The 14,142-nt window shown below is 48.2% G+C and overlaps 1 protein-coding gene across 4 annotated transcripts in view; it reads right to left on the reverse strand.

The window, feature by feature from the left end:
* The window catches only part of CLUAP1 (clusterin associated protein 1), a 44,005-nt gene that overhangs the window by 16,903 nt on the left and 12,960 nt on the right, over positions 1-14,142 (reverse strand). For 2 of the 4 annotated variants that reach the window (XM_032849333.1, XM_032849332.1), the window contains exons 7-11: positions 11,672-11,805; positions 7,815-7,956; positions 5,750-5,822; positions 4,799-4,876; positions 487-594 (exon numbers count right to left, since the gene is read on the reverse strand). In XM_032849333.1, coding sequence (XP_032705224.1) covers positions 487-594; positions 4,799-4,876; positions 5,750-5,822; positions 7,815-7,956; positions 11,672-11,805 — 535 coding nt within the window. The remainder of the gene's footprint in view (positions 1-486; positions 595-4,798; positions 4,877-5,749; positions 5,823-7,814; positions 7,957-11,671; positions 11,806-14,142) is intronic. The other 2 variants (XM_032849335.1, XM_032849334.1) reach the window with 1 other exon arrangement.

Here is a 14,142-nt window from a genome sequence, read left to right on the forward strand (position 1 = left end):
TATTTCACTGTATACGTGTGGAAAGGCAATTTGGAAAGACACATCCCCCAGCCACTGACCAGGACCCCTCTAGGGTGGAAAGTGGGACACGAAGAAGACCCCTGGGGAACACCCACATCTGCTCCACAGATTTTTTTTGACTTGAGTGCTTAGCAGTGAAAAAGTAGAAACTAGAAGATTTTTAAAAGGCAGAGATGGTTGTGTGAATCCCTTCTCTATGCACTGGTTCTCGGATCATAGGGGACGCCACTGCACTGAGAGCAGTTTGGACCCAAAACGGGGAGAGTACAGCTCCGTGCCAGAGGCTGGGGATTGCCATGGCCTCTGTGAGAAACCCAGGCCACAAAGAACAACCAGCTTTTCTTGGCACCACAGGTAAGAGTATTAGCAGCAAAGGTGAGCAGTGGAAGGGCCTAGTCCGGCTACACAAGAGGCAGCATTCTGCGCCGGAGCGCTGGGAGGAGGGCGAGGAAAGCAGCACGGTACCTTGCATGAGCACCTCCATGGCCGTCCGTGGCTTGGACAGTCGCCTCTCCTCCAGTTCACTGTCAGATTCATCATCTTCCTGGATGTCAATGTCCGAGTCATCATTACCTAGGAGAACACAAGAACACAGAACGAAAGGGGGGCTCCATCATTGCTGCTAGAACAGCTTCTAGCCACAAGGCTCTTGTGCAAAACCGTCTGCACTTCTCAGCCTTCTTTTAGTGCATTAGATTTTATGAGACTCTCGGGATTTGCCTGTAGATACTTAGGAGTTAACGCAGACAATGATATACTGGTTTGTTTTGTTTTGTTTTGAAATAACCTTCCAAAGCAAGGCATCAGAATACATCAACTAGAAACACTATGCTGGCGGCTAAAACTAAAAATTGAACAGCCAGCTGTCAAGGTAGCTGGAAGTTCTTGGTTAGTTGGGGGGGGGGATCATTCTCTGTTCAGTGTTACCCCAACTTGAGCTCTTTGTGGATAACGAAGATGAGGAAGTGGAACCCACTGCAAAGGTGAGTGACTGCGCCAAACAAGCCCGCTGGCAAGACAGAGACCGGGCCAGCAACGTCCAAGCACGCGGCTAGCCCACGAAAGATGGCAACCTAGTGCACGGTGACGGGAGCTGGTACTCAGGACACTGCTTCCAGGAGAGAATTCAATCACGGGCATATATAAAGAGAGATCGTTCTCAGTGCAACAGCCTTATACACTGATTTCTTAAATACTCTCCGGGACTCTGGTGGGACGTTTCCGACAGTGAACCTAGAGAAGGAGTGTTTCCACAGTGGAGAGAAAAAGTTTTCACCGTCCAGCCTGATTCCCTGTGACCAGGGAGACACACTGGTTTTGGAGGACGGAACTGAAGGAGTTTGCAGTTTCTGTTCTGATCACTGAGTCAGAAGTCAGTGTGGAAGGACAGTAATTGTGTATCTATGAAAAGGCTTTGCTTAGCCCCTGTGATAGGGGGTAGGGAAACGGCAGCTGCATCCAGCTGGGCACTGAGGGAAAGGGCTCCACTTCCCTCCCCACGGAGGACGAGCAGTGCTCTCCGCACGGAAAGGCAAACCTGGGAGCCTGGGCAAGCATGAGGACGAGCACCCAGCACCGGCCTCAGCACAACCTAGCTGATCACTACCACCGCATAGAAGCCTACTCAAAGAACATGCTGAAATATTAACACAAATTTATGACTAAAATGAAATTCCTGGGGCTCCTGGGTGCCTCAGTGGGTTAAACCTCTGCCTTCGGCTCGGGTCATGATCTCGGGGTCCTGGGATTGAGCCCTGCATCCAACTTTCTGCTCAGCAGAAAGCCTGCTTCCTCCCCTCTCTCTGCCTCCTCTCTGCCTACTCGTGTTCTCTTTCTCTGTCAAATAAATAAATAAAATCTTTTTTAAAAAAATGAAGCATGGCGAGGTGCCAGGGTGGCTCAGTGGTTAAGTGTCTGTCCTCGGCTTGGGTCACGGTCTCCAGGTCCTGGGATCAAACTCCCCGTCGCTTCTCCCTCTCCCTCTGCCTGCCACTTCCCCTGCTTATGTGCTCTCACTCTCTCTCATATAAAGTCTTTAAAAAATATATAATTCAGTATGGCAGACAAGAATGCCCATAAAATTCAGCGTCAAGAATAGTCTTTCCAAAAGATGGTATTGAACGACTGGACAGCCCCATACCCAACAATGAGGCTGGATCCCTACCTCACACCACATGCAAAAATTAACTCAAAATGGATCAGAAATCTAAATTAAGAGTTGTAACTGTAAAAGTCCTGGAAGAAAACCTAGGGGTAAATCCTGGTGACCTTAAATTAGGCAATGGTTTCTTAGATGTGACGCTAAAAACACAAGTGACAAAAGGACAACTGATGGCGTGGACTTCATTAAAACTTTGGGCAGCAGAAGCCATCACCGGGAAAGTGAAAAGACAGCCCAGAGAATGAGAGAAAATATCTGCAAATCACAAATCATATAAGGATCTAGTATCCAGAATCTATATAAGAACTCTAGCAATTCACTAATAAAAAATAACCCAATTTAAAACTGTCCAAAAGACCTGAACAGACAGAAGTCTCCAAAGAAGATTTATATGAATAGCCAATGAGCAAAGAAAAGATGCTCCATTTCATTAGCTATCAGAGGAATTCACGTCAAAACCACAATGAAAATACACTTCATACCCACTTCACCTACGGGCAGTTTCTTTGTGTCTCCTTTGAGATCAGCACAGTCCAAATGTAATGCCTGCTGTCAGATGTAATTTCAAATCATTTAGTAACAACGTTAAAGTAAAAAGAAAACAGGTAAATTAATTTTAACTTAACCCAGTATATCCAAAATATCATTTCAATATACAATGTAAAATATTAATTAATGAGTAACTGTACTTTTCTATCATACTAAGTTTTCAAAACCTGGTGTATATTTTCCACAAACAGCAAAGCTCAGTTTAGACCAGCCACACCTGAAGTGCTCAAGAGTCATATGTGGTTGGGGCGCCTACATGGCTCAGTGGGTTAAAGCCTCTGCCTTCAGCTCAGGTCATGATCCTAGGGTTTTGGGATGGAGCCCCACATCAGGCTCTCTGCTCAGCAGGGAGCCTGCTTCCCTTTCTCTCTCTGCCTGCCTCTCTGCCAACTTGTGATCTCTCTCTCTCTCTGTCAAATAAATAAATAAAATCTTTTAAAAAAACCAAAAAGAGTCATGCGTGGCTTGCTGCGAGGTACTGGGTGGCACAGTTCCAGCCTCTGAGCTTCCCGAGCGCCTCACGCATCACCGTGTCCCGAGCACCGGCACAATGCCTGCATGCAGGAGGCAGGCAGTAAAGTAAGTGTTAAATGCAGGAATATCTGCTCTCCACTAGAACATAAAAATTAAACCACAGCAAGGTTACTGAAGTGTTTTCTATAAATTTCTCAGTCATTTTATGAATTTACCACCCGCAGCAAGGTTTAAAAGGATGGTGGGAAGATGAAGGCTGCTTTACTTCTAGCACAGAGTATCTGAACAAAATACTTGACCTTGCTCCTAGGGCATTCTCCTATCTCTAAGCACTCAGACTTTCTCTCTCTTCTTCAAGTCCCTTCCTCCAAACCCACAAAGCCAGTTTGGTGACTTCAACTCCTGCTCAACAGAGAAGACAGGAGGTCAGATGGGAGCCCTTCAGCACACGATCCGCCTTCCAGCTCGTCTGTCCTGCCTGAGTTCAAGTCCTGCATTCACACATTCAGCAGAGCTCATTGCCTCACTGGGCTCTGCTTCCCGCGCTCTTACAGACTCCCAGGACTCTCACGTGGTGCCTCCTTTCTCCCCACATCCACAGACTGAGGCTTTGCTTCAACAGTATCTCCTATTGAGGCCAAGAGATGCCTACGCTGACACCTACTTAAAATACAATTCCATCCCACCCTCTCCACCCCCTTCTCTGCTCTACTGTACCCCCCAGGGCATTTTTTACCTTCTGCACACAGCTTGCTCTATGCTCATCTCCTCACTGGCAAGTACACTGCTTAAAGCAGAGATCCCTGTCTTTTGTCCATTAATGAATCCTTCACACCCAGAAGAGAGACTCAACAATGCTTCTGGCACTTGATCAGCTGCCTGCAGAGTGGTCTAAACACGATGATCTCTTCCAGCTTCTGGATTTTGCTCATTCTCACCCATAATTCATGTCTGTGTTCTATTAGGTCTTTCTTTTCAGAGAAGTTGTTCAGAAAGTCTTCCTTTTTTTTTTTTTTTTAAGATTTTATTTATTTGACAGAGAGAGAGAAATCACGAGTAGGCAGAGAGGCAGGCAGAGAGAGAGAGGGCAGGAAGCAGGCTCCCTGTGGAGCAGAGAGCCTGATGTGGGGTTCGATCCCAGGACCCTGGGATCATGACCTGAGCCGAAGGCAGAGGCTTTAACCCACTGAGCCACCCAGGCACCCCAAGTCTTCCTTTTTATATCCGCCTCCCCAATCCCAATTGTCTAGGCAATGTTCCCACATATACAGCAAAGCAAAGACAGGCAGAACACCATAAGAACTTCCGGCTGAGCAGAACTGAAAACAGTCCTTCACATTTTCCTACCTTCTTTGCCCACCCCAAGCTAATTAAGTGCTATCCTTCATTCAGTTGCTTTAAGCTGGAAATTATTTTTCCAAAAAAAGCTAAATCAGAGATGCTCCTATGAATGCTTGTCCTTCAAGAGATCCCAAACCTACGGATCACAAAATTAAGTCTGAGTTCAGAAGAATAAAGCAAGATCAGTGAGAAAGGACTCACGTGCTGGCCTGGGAACAGAGGAAGGTGCAGCCAACCCATCAGGGCTCTTACCTGTGCTGGGCCTCTCGGGAGGGGATAAACTCCACGCAGGCTTATCACTTAGGGCCGCTTCAGGCTCTCCTGGCTGACCTGGAACCATAAAGGTGAGGGGCTGCTTTGGCTAGAGAGGCCCTTGGAATTCCCTACACTTGCCCCTACAGGATTTTCCAGCAGTCCCTATTCTCCCTCCAGAGTTTCCTGAGATTTAGGAGAGAGAGGCATATAACAGGTACGAAAGGAGAGAGATACAGAGAGAGAGAGAGAGAGAGAGAGCTCACGTACAAGCCTGAAGCCCCAGGTATGGCATCGTCAAGCACAGGAGAATAAAATATTTCATCTTAAAAAAGAGAGCAGCAAGCAAGGGAAGGAGGCAGTCTGAGACACGCAGTGTGAAGACCGACCGCGTGCTGCCACTGGCCCTGAGGCTGACCTGACATCTCGGTCAAGTTCACGGGTGAAGCACGCTAACCAGTCGTGGAGAACAGTCCTCCCCAGCGTGGAGCTCCTATATACAGTAACCCCATTTCCCTACAGACGACAGCCTCGCCAATCATCTTGGCTCGCTGGGGGCCTAGGACGGGCATGTAGGTAGGGGACTCACTCTAGGCAACTGAGCCATTCGCATGCCCGGCATCACGACACTTGCTTTCCATCAGTCTGCCCGAAAACAAGGCACCCTCCGGACCTCGAGACCCAGCTCTCTGTCCTAGTTCCGTACTATCTGCAATTCAAACCAACAGTAGCCTTCAAACAGGAAAACGGTATTTTAGGTGACAAGAAAACCAAAGTGCTTTCAATGTTATGTAACTTGAACCAGCCCCTTAAGCTCTGGAGTGAATTAAAACGGCGCCTGATACAAGACTTGTGAGGAAACTGCCTTTTGAAAAGCAATAAAATACACACAGAGGTTTTCCGAGGCCCCCGATCGCTGGGGAGGCCGTGCTGGCCCGAGCCCCGCCTTACTTCCACGGCGCAGCAGACGCTCCTCCTCCTCCTTCAGCTTGTTCTGCATCAGGCGCAGAGTGTTCTCGGCCTCCTGTGGGGCAGCAAACACAACACTCAGAAGACAGGACCCTCTGGGGCCGTTTTATTATTCTTCGGCATCTGGGCACGTAGAGCGAAGTCTGGGCTACGGAACGCACGGAGATCTAAGCGATGAGAAGACACCAGCAGCAGCTGAGCCCCGGCTCAGGCCGGGCCACGCGCCCCGCTCTCCGCCAGCAGCAGCCCAGGGAACGGGAGGCAGCCGGGGGGGTGACCGGCCCTCCCAGCCCCGCGGAGAACGCAGTGACATGGCAAGAGGCCATCACGTGTGAGCACGGGTGCCGCCGTGGGATGGGGACACAGGAACAGCCGCATCAACTATGGGACGGTACGGGCCTCCTGCTCCTAAAGACTAAAGTTCTGCACGACTCCAGCCCCCAAAGGGGCGAAATGGTGAGACTGATTAGGATGAAATGAGAAAGAAAGAAATACTCGTCTAACTCCTAGCGGGACAAAAGCTAATGCTTCAGCTGGGCCGCCCATGTGGCCCTGATCACCGACAAAACAGAGAACGGGAGAGGAGACTGGCTTTTAAAAATCTGTTGTTGTAAACATTAAAAAGAGAGCACTGTTTTGTGCACGAGCTAGCGCGAGGGGCCGGCGCTGTAAGCAGGGAGCGGAGCTGCCAGCACAGCAGAAGCGCCGAGCCGCTGCCAAAGGACGGAGGCACGCGCGGCCCAAGGCGCGCTCCCCGCTCCCGGCACGTTCTCTGCCCGCTCAGCGGCCCCACACGACAGCGCGGAAGGATCACTTTACCGTCACTGGCCCAGACACCCAACTTTTAAAATGTCCTGAACTCCAGGCTCTTGCCACTGCCCTCCAAACGTGCCCGTCCCAGACCCGTGGCTCCCAGCCTGCCCTTACCCTAGAGCAACGGTGGTAGCGGGCTCCTCGTCGAGGGAAAGGTGCCCGCAGGAGGGCCTCCTGTGCCCCAAAGGCAGCTTCGCCTGTTCCAAACTCCCAGGTTTGTTGGAAGGCGAGCGTAACCTTTATACCGAAAGCTGTCAAAGACAGCGTGAGAAAGGGAGACTATAGACCGATTTCATCATGAACACAGATTCCAAGTGACCACTCCTGGGGTAAGTAGAAATAACCCCAAGGCATAAGGACAATTAAAAAACTGATAGTAATTTGGTCCAATTTCCTTTGCTCTGAATTCCATATTTATCAGCTCATGGGACCTGAAATGCTCTTTCCTAAATGGCCTTGAACACTGGGATGAGAGGAGCCTGTAAAATCTCTGATTCTGGGTCATACTCATTTCCCACAATAATCAATAAACTGCATTTCCTCTTTATTTTCCTCTTCATCTCTGATACACAGATTTGGATGATTCCATTAACCAGGAGAAATCTTTCAGTGAACTGACCAAGCAAGTTTTTAGATCTTTACCCAAGACCAGTTACCTAGTCTGTGGAACTCAGTACAAATTAAAATGCATTTTAAAAATTATGAAGAATTTCGGGGCGCCTGGATGGCTCAGTTGGTTAAGCATCTGCGTTCGGCTCAGGTCATGGTCCCAACAGCGTCCCAGGATCGAGTTCCGGCATCAGGCTCCCAGCTCCATGGGGAGTCTGCTTCTCCCTATTACCTTCTCCCCCTCATGTTCTCTCTCACTATCTCTCTCTCAAATAAATAAATAAAATCTTAAAAAACAAACTATGAGGAATTTCAAGCCAGTGACAGCACAGCACTGAAGCAAGCACAGGCTCTTCTAAGCTGAGTCTGTGCAACGACACAGGTCACACGTCGGTCCTGTGTGCGGTCTAACTGACCAAAGCCATCAGAGAGCCGACAACCCTCGAGTCCAGGCTACACTAAAAGCAACACAAAAGAATTACATGAGCAATCCTCAAACTTGATCGCGGTGAAAAAACACTCACAGATTTATTTTTTCCACAATGCTATTTGCAAACGGTCGCATCAGCAAGTACATACTAACCCAGCCGAATGGTCTATGCGGACCTATGGGCCAAGCACTTGCCTCAAACCTCTCTTGCTCCATCCTGTGATGGTCTTCAAGCTGCTGTTCCAGATAAGCCAGATTTCGAAATTTCTCTAGATAAATGTCGTACTGCTTTTGCAACTCCTCCTCGATCTTCTCATATTCATCCATAAACGCTGGCCTGGAACAACCGAATGAAATAAAAAGTGAAAGATTAATGAACATACAGAACTTTGAAACTATACTGTGAGTTCTGGGTCCCATCACGGTTTGCTGTGGAAAGCCTGTAAGCTGGAGACAGTTCTTCAACTTGTAGCTGCTTAAAGTTAATTTTCCAGGGCGCCTGGGTGGCTCAGATGGTTAAGCACCTGTCCTTTGGCCCAGGTCATGATCTCAGGGTCCTGGGATCGAGCCCTGTATCAGGCTCTCTGCTCAGCAGGGAGCCTGCTTCCCCCTCTTTCTCTGCCTGCTGCTCTGCCTACTTGTGATCTCTGTCTGTGTCAAATAAATAGATAAAATCTTAATAAATAAAGTTAACTTTCCTTTTCTCCTCCCCCCCCAAAATGAACATACTTATTATTATTTTTTAATCAAAAGCTCAGGGCACCTGGGTGGCTCAGTGGGTTAAAACCTCTGCCTTCGGCTCAGCTCATGATCCCAGAGTCCTGGGATCGAGTCCCATGTTAGGTTCCCTGCTCAGTGGGAAACCTGCTTCTCCCTCTCCCTCTCTCTGCTGGTCCTCCTGCTTGTGCATGTTCTCTCTCTCTCAAATAAAAACAAAAACCAAAAAAAAAAAAAACAAAAAAAAAAACCCCACCTCAAAACAATCAAAAAGCTCCTTGTAAAAATTTGAAATAATCCTGAAAGTATGAAGGCTAAAGTAAAAATTACTCATAATCCGGGTCACCTGGGTGGCTCAGTTGGTTAAGCAACTGCCTTTGGCTCAGGACATAATCCCAGGGTCCTGGGATCGAGTTCCATGTCAGGCTCCCTCTGACCCTCTGCCCTCTCATGTTCTCTCTCTCTCAAATAAATAAAATCTTTAAAAGAAATTACTCATAATCCCATCACCATATATAAGCACTTAATAATTGATAAGCATTTTTCCAGACTTTCCTACGCATGGATACATACATGGCACATACTTTTAAGCATCATTAAGTTTGTTATCTTCAATGAAGCTTTGCCGTCTTTTCTCTTACTCAACATGCCTTGGATTTTAATAGACTTAAAAAGTTATCTTGTGGGGTTCCTGGGTGGCTCAGTGGGTTAAAGCGTCTGCCTTCGGCTCAGGTCGTGATCTTAGGGTCCTGGGATCGAGTCCCACATCGGGCTCTCTGCTCAGCAGGGAGCCTACTTCCTCCTCTCTCTCTGCCTGCCTCTCTGCCTGCTTGTGATCTCTGCCTGTTAAGTAAATAAAATCTTTTTAAAAAAAAAAGAAAGAACACCTTAAAAAAAAAAAAAGTTACCTTGTATCACATATACCTCACAAAATCAAGAAGTTAAATACACACATTATCTTACTTGAGCGTAATACTTGCTGTCTGCATGCTCCAAAATGTATTCAGCCGCCAAAAAAGGGAAACGCAGGTTGCAAAAAATTAAAGCTAAATTTTTTTTTTAAAGACTTTATTTATTTGACAGATACAGATCACAAGTAGGCAGAGAGACAGGCAGGCAGAGAAAGAGAGAGAGAGAAAGGGAAGCAGGCTCCCCACTGAGCAGAAGAGCCCAACGTGGGACTCAATCCCAGGACTCTGGGATCATGACCTGAGCCGAAGGCAGAGGCTTTAACCCTCTGAGCCACCCAGGCACCCTAAAGCTAGATGTTTAAAAAAGACTTTATAATTTTTTTTTTTCTTGAGAGAGAGAGATCGCACACAGGGAGGGGCAGAAGGAGAGGGAGGGAGAGGACCCTCAAGCAGACTCACGCTGAGTGGGGGCCCGACATGGGGCTGCATCACGACCTGAGCTGAAACCAAGAGTCCAACGCTTAACTGACTGCACCGCCAGGAGCCCCCAAAGCTAAGGTTTAACAATATAAAATCGAAAACCAAAACCATAACACAAAAACCTGTTTCAACTGGTTTGCTGAATCTATTCTTTTCTCTTATTTTTGATCTTAAAGGGAAAACTCTTTTTTTAAGATTTTATTCATTTATTTGACAGACAGAAATTACATGTAGGCAGAGAGGCAGGCAGAGAGAGAGAAAGGAGGAAGCAGGCTCCCTGCTGAGCAGAGAGCACGATGAGGGGCTCAATTCCAGGACTCTGGGATCATGACCCGAGCCAAAGGCAGAAGCTTTAAGCCACTAAGCCACCCAGGCGCCCTGGGAAAACTCTCTTCTTTTAACAATATAAACAGGGGCGCCTGGGTGGCTCAGTTGGTTAAGTGTCTGCTTTCCGTTCGGGTCATGATCCCAGGGGCCTGGGATTGAGTCTTCCATCTGGCTCCGTGCTCAGCTGGGAGCCTGCTTCCCCCTTTCCCTCTGTGCTGCCCCCCGTGGTTTCTGTGCTCTAATAAATAAATAAATAAAATCTTTTAAAATATAAATAAGGGGCGCCTGGGTGGCTCAGTCAGTTAAGCAGCTGCCTTTGGCTCAGGTCATGATGCCAGGGTCCTGGGATCAAGTTCCGCACTGGGCTCCCTGCTCGGCAGACAGACTGCTTCTCCCTCTCCCTCTGCCTGCTGCTCTGCCTACTTGTGCTTTCTATCTCTCTGTCAAATAAATAAATAAAATCTTTAAAAAAAATAAATAAAAGTAAAACAGATACACTAAAAAATAATAAATAATCTTTGGGACTAGAGCAAAATACAGAAATTTTTCTATTGAAAGGCCATGAGGCTTAACAAAAATGAATTTATGCCCGAGAGGCAGAATTTTTTAAAAAATATTTTATTTATTTGACGCAGAGAGAGAGATCACAAGTAGGCACAGAGGCAGGCAGAGAGAGAGCGGGAAGCAGGCTCCCTGCCGAGCAGAGAGCCCCATGTGGGGCTCGATCTCAGAACCCTGAGATCACGACCTGGGCCAAAGGCAGAGGCTTAACCCATTGGGCCACCCAGGCACCCCAAGGCAGAATTTTTTAATGAGACACACGTATCAGGTGGCCCAGACTACAAAGGTGGAAGAGGCATGGGCTTGCCTGTGGCTTCCGCTCCCTGGGTTACTCATGTCCGCAGGGGCTATCTTCCCACAGATGTCAGGATTAGTGGCAGGGTGTGGGCCAGTCACCAGTATCTCCAAAAAGCATGACATTCAGACAGATGCAGCAGCTACACAGATGGAGGGAAGAGAGAAAAATAAAGGCAGAATGAAAAGGCAGAGTAGTGATGCAGGAGAAAGACTGACAAGAGATGGAGCAAGAGAAGGAGGGTGCAAAATGAGCAAGAGAAAGGCTCTAAGAAAATTCGAGGAACCCACTTGAAAGGCTCCGAAGACCCGGACGGTACCATTCACAGTCCCTGGAAAAAGGTCCTTTCAGAGAGGGAAAGTCAAAAGAAAGATGAACTGATGAAGAATTACAAAGGTCTAAAATCTGCTCAACTAAGAAATGGTAGCGTGCTTCTGCTTAAACCTCGTTCATGGCAAGGCACAGATCTTAGGAGACGAGCCTTGGGTAACTCTCACCCTCTGGGTTCACTTACTCTGCCCTGCATTCCAAGAAACCATAGAACCCTGAAGGGAGGGTCGAGGATGGAGCCGTTTCCCAGGCATACTGAGAACAGTAAAGACAACAAGTCTGGCAGGGCGCGTGTTAGGACACGTGTGGCCCCCACACCCTCAGTCCAGATGGCCCCACGCCCGAGGGGCTACCACCACTGACCACTTGTCCTCACGCTGCTAGAACGTTCAAGACAACTTTCCACCCACTCTTCAGGGATTTGGATCTACCTGACACTCTGCAGAGTCTGAAGCCGCTTCCGATTTCGTTCCAGTTCTAACTTCCTCTTCTCGATCTTGGCTTCTAGGTTAGCTTCGTCAGAGGCCACGTTGTTGAGCAGATCTTTAGTCTTCTGCACCTGCGCCTGCGTCGAATAGGAAATGAATGAGACGAAGGCCCAGGAAGCAACTCCCATGTGGCTCCCGGAAGAGAGGAATTCCATAGCTCCTCAGGCACAGCGACATCACGCTGCATAAAAGCAAAAGTAAACACACAGAGCACACTCCCCTCCCCCAAGCCATCACTCGGTTAGCCGTTTCCAGACAGGAGGTCACACAGGCCCAGAAAAAATGATCATCTTTTCCCCTGAGAAGAGGGTGTTTGTAGCCACGCAAACAAGGGAGGATGGAAGGAACAGTGTCCCGAGCAGAGGAAGCAGGCGCAGGTCCCCTCACTCCCCTAGTTACAAGCATCTGCGCCACAGAATATATGCACCAGGGGACAAAAAGAAACATCACGTGGTCCCAGCCGTCGTCCGCTGCCTGCCGGGACTGAGAGAGGTGGTTTCCCCTCCCTCCGGCTGGCAAGTACACCTCAACTACAGACTAAAACAGGGAAAGCACTCTGTGAAGTCAGCGAGAAAGCGGCTCCCTCAGTGGACCGAGCCTTTGGGAGGGAGCCTGGGCAGCTGGGGCAGAGAAACAAAGTGAAGGGGAAGAGAGATCACGGACAAAACCCACGAGCCTCTCTGCTGTATCACAAGACCAAGTTCATCTGACAAGCGGAGGTCAGAATGAATGCACGGTCTTCACACCTGTGTCGCCTGGGAAGCTGGCCAGGCAGGCCTACGGCTCAGTTGCAATCTGCCGCATTAGGAACCACATCTGGAACCAGCCAGCTGAGTGTGCCACTGCCTTCTGGGTTCTGATGTGCCAACTCGGCCTTAAGTTCCTGATGCCCGACATGGGGTTCTCCCCCCAGTACTTCAGCACAATGTGTCGCGCCCCGCAAACACTGAGTGACTGGTCACCTGCAGGTCTCTAAGATACTCTAGGGTCCATGAAGAACTCCTCGAAGGAGCCCAGACACTCTCTGTGACTGTCAAAGACAGTGTATATCTGGGAGCAACCACTTTTATTCTTTATTTATGGCTGAACTTTTTCCAACTAAGTACACTAATCATTTCATGAAAATAATCATATCACTCTTCATCGGGAAACCCCGCAAGAGGTCTGAGCTCTCTCTCACAGGAAGACAAGGCAAGTTTCTGAACAGCGCACACTGATGGTGACTCTTCTCTGAATCAGTCAGGCTACACCTAGTGAATTTATCTGACTTCACAAAAAGTTTTTTAAAGGTCTGTGCTCCTCAAACATGAAATACCAGTGGGGCACCGGGGTGGCTCAGTTGGTTAAGTGTCTGACCCCAGTTCTGGCTCAGGTCATGATCTCAGGCTCATGGGAACTAGCCCTGCGCTGGGCTCTGCACTCAGCTGGGAGGCTGCTTGACATTCTCTCTCCCTCTGACTCTCGCCAGCGCAGGCACGCACCCAGACACTCTAATAATCTTTTTTAAAAAACTGTGAAAAAAAAAGTATCCTTGTGATAAACACAATTTCCCCTAGCTTTCTGAAACAAATGGCCTACAGATCATAACCCCAGTATTCATGCTATTGCTTTGGTTTTGTTTTCAGAATTATCACGTATCATGGACCTTTTGCAAGCACAGACACGTTAAAAGGTGCTCGCCATCCACGGTGCACACCTGGGGCTAATCCTGTGTGCCAGCCACTCTTCAAGAAGAAAGAAAGAAAATGTCACCTGGGGGGGGCTCAGTCAGTTAAGCATCTGCCTTCTGCTCAGATCATGATGTAAGGGTCCTGGGATGAAGTCCTTTGTCTGGCTTCCTGCTTAGCGGGGAGTCTGATTCTCCCTCTGCCCTTCCCCCTGCTCATGCTTGCATGTGTGTATGCACATGCTTCCTCTCTCTCTTGCAAAATAAAAAAATCTTTGAAAAAAGGGATGGGTGCCTGGGTGGCTCAGTGGGTTAAGCCTCTGGCTTCAGCTCAGGTCATGACCTCAGGGTCCTGGGATCAAGCCCTACATCGGGCTCTCTGCTCAGCAGGGAGCCTGCTTCTCTCTCTCTCTGCCTGCCTCTCTGCCTACTCATTATCTCTGTCAAATAAATAATAAATAAAATCTTTTAAAAAAATAAAATAAAATAAGAGAGAGAGAGAGAGAGAGAGAAATCTGTGCCCAGGTTTCAGCACCAAATAAATAAATAAATGGAAAACCTGAAAATCACTTAAATGCCCAGCAGCAAGGAAGTGGTTAAAGTATGAAGAGTCCATTATTATTATTATTTTTTAAAGATTTTTATTTATTTGACAGACAGATCACAAGTAGGCAGAAAGGCAGGCAGAGAGAGAGGAGGAGGCAGGCTCCCTGCTGAGCAGAGAGCCCGATGTGAGGCTCGATCCCAG

The sequence above is a fragment of the Lontra canadensis genome, unplaced genomic scaffold (assembly GCF_010015895.1).
Source record: "Lontra canadensis isolate GAN:19392208 unplaced genomic scaffold, GSC_riverotter_1.0 scaffold224, whole genome shotgun sequence".
Classification (NCBI taxonomy): domain Eukaryota; kingdom Metazoa; phylum Chordata; class Mammalia; order Carnivora; family Mustelidae; genus Lontra; species Lontra canadensis.